Source organism: Vespula pensylvanica, chromosome 2 (assembly GCF_014466175.1).
Source record: "Vespula pensylvanica isolate Volc-1 chromosome 2, ASM1446617v1, whole genome shotgun sequence".
Taxonomy (NCBI): domain Eukaryota; kingdom Metazoa; phylum Arthropoda; class Insecta; order Hymenoptera; family Vespidae; genus Vespula; species Vespula pensylvanica.
In genome coordinates this window covers 2819832-2821752 of record NC_057686.1, presented here as the reverse complement: position 1 = coordinate 2821752, position 1921 = coordinate 2819832, and the positions used below count along the sequence as shown (strand labels likewise).

At 38.1% G+C, this 1921-nt stretch overlaps 1 protein-coding gene across 1 annotated transcript in view; it reads right to left on the bottom strand.

Moving 5' to 3' along the window:
• Positions 1-285: 285 nt before the first annotated feature.
• LOC122627310 (neurobeachin-like) overlaps positions 286-1921 on the bottom strand; it is a 14751-nt gene continuing 13115 nt past the window's right edge. Inside the window, exon 2 of the mRNA XM_043808382.1 lies at positions 286-477. Within this exon, the coding sequence (XP_043664317.1) occupies positions 388-477 (90 nt within the window). The 3' untranslated portion in view covers positions 286-387. The remainder of the gene's footprint in view (positions 478-1921) is intronic.

The following is a 1921-nucleotide window of genomic DNA, read 5'->3' as shown; positions in this document are numbered from 1 at the left end:
CATTCATCTTCCAAAGCAATCTATCATCATTAATAATAACTCTAAGAAAAACAAAAAGAAATCAAAGAAAACAAGCCTTGAGTAACATTCCAAAATGATATTAAATATTCCACATTTGAACATTTTATATTCGCCTTCCATAACGGTCTATTATCATTAATAATAATTCTAACAAAAACAAAACAAAACAAAAAGAGAAGAAAACAGACTAGTAATCGAAAAATATATTTTCGCTTTTCTCTCTGTCCCTTTTTTTTTTTTTTTTTTTTTTTTTTTTTAAGTACTTCAGACAATCGATGTTTGGACACGACTGGTTCCGGGACTCACTGGTTAGGGATTTCTCTAGGATCTTGCATCTTATTGTCCGCTTAAGTATTCCGTATCTTTTCAACGTGTGCGCGCGCCGGCTCCTTCAGTATAATTGCCACTCGAGGTTGCGGCATTGCCTTTGGCTCTAGCTCGATACCGCACGAGTGCTTGGGATAGTGAAAGAGTAAGAGAGGGAAAGAGATAGAAAGGGGGATGGTAGCAAAAGCGAGAACGGAGAACAAACGGGACAGGGGGATTATACGCGAAAACACGAGTCTCGTGTGGAACGGAAAATCAAGCAGGAGGCTGCATCAGCGAAAGTCCGTTCAGTCCTTTTTGCACGAAAGAGGGCGCCGGCCTTTATTGACCCATCCGCCTGCAGCTACCGTGGTTACCGGCTAATATCGGCCTAATTACTTTTCTCCCATTTTCCTGAAAGATTAAGCGCTGCTTCGCGACGGATCGACTCGACGAGAGTGGATAAAGCATGAAAGAAAAAGAGAGAGAGAGAGAGAGAGAGAGAGAGAAAGGGAGAGAGAGAAAAAGAGAGGGGAAAAAAATAAAAGTTCAACTCGGAACAAGTAAACCGCGAATAAACGTGAATTTTTCCTATCGCAAGTACGAACTTGAAGTAAACTACCGGCGGGTATAGGAAAGGAAAACTAGCGTGTAGGTTTTTAGAACAATGTCCGTGCCGAGTCCGATTGCTCGAGGACGTAGTCTCTGTTTTTTTTTTCTTCGTTTTCTATTCTCTCTCTCTCTCTCTCTTTTTACTGGAAAAACTAGAACGATGATATTAGAGACGTTTAACGAGTCGTACTGTTTTCCCAATAACGAAAGACGATCGAGTTTTCCCTGTTATTATCAGAAAACATCGATAAATATAATAAATATAATAATAATAATGTTAATAATGATCGTGATAGGAGATAAATACGATTGTTCACGTCGAATATTTGAATATTAATAGCCAATTTGTGTTTCTTCGAAATAATATCGTCGAGATGTTTCTACTTCGAGAATGATTTTGATTAAGTTTAGAAGTACATCTTAATCCAATTTGTTTTCACAAAGTTTCGTTTGAAATCAATGAGGAAAGGAAAACCTGTAGAAAAGGAATATTAAAAATTCTTGTCGTTTCCTTAAATAAGTTTTAAGCTTTTAAACGAGCTTTCATCGATTGAATTAACGCGTTACATATAGGGTCACACGCAGTCCTAGTGACCTTTCTCTAACTATAAGAGAAATCACATTTTTCTCATTTCTCTTAACCTTCTCCAAAAGGATCGTCGTTCTAAAACCGTAACGCGTTTCATCGATTCCGTTTGAAACGAGAGATGGAACGAAAAAAAAAGTGGCGGTCGCAAAAGGAGAAAAAGGAGAACGAGGAGGAGGATGATAGTTAAGAGAAAAAAATGAAAAAAAAAAAAAAGAAAGAAAAAAGAAAGAAATATCTTACTTTGGCGCACTAGAATTTGACCTATTTACGCGAACTCTTCCAACTTCTATTAGATAAGATTCTCTCAATAGCACGTCGAACATCGACGTTGCTCGACTGGCCGCATTCTCCATGCCAGCCTCACCGGTGATGCTAGGAACACATAAAAAGAAA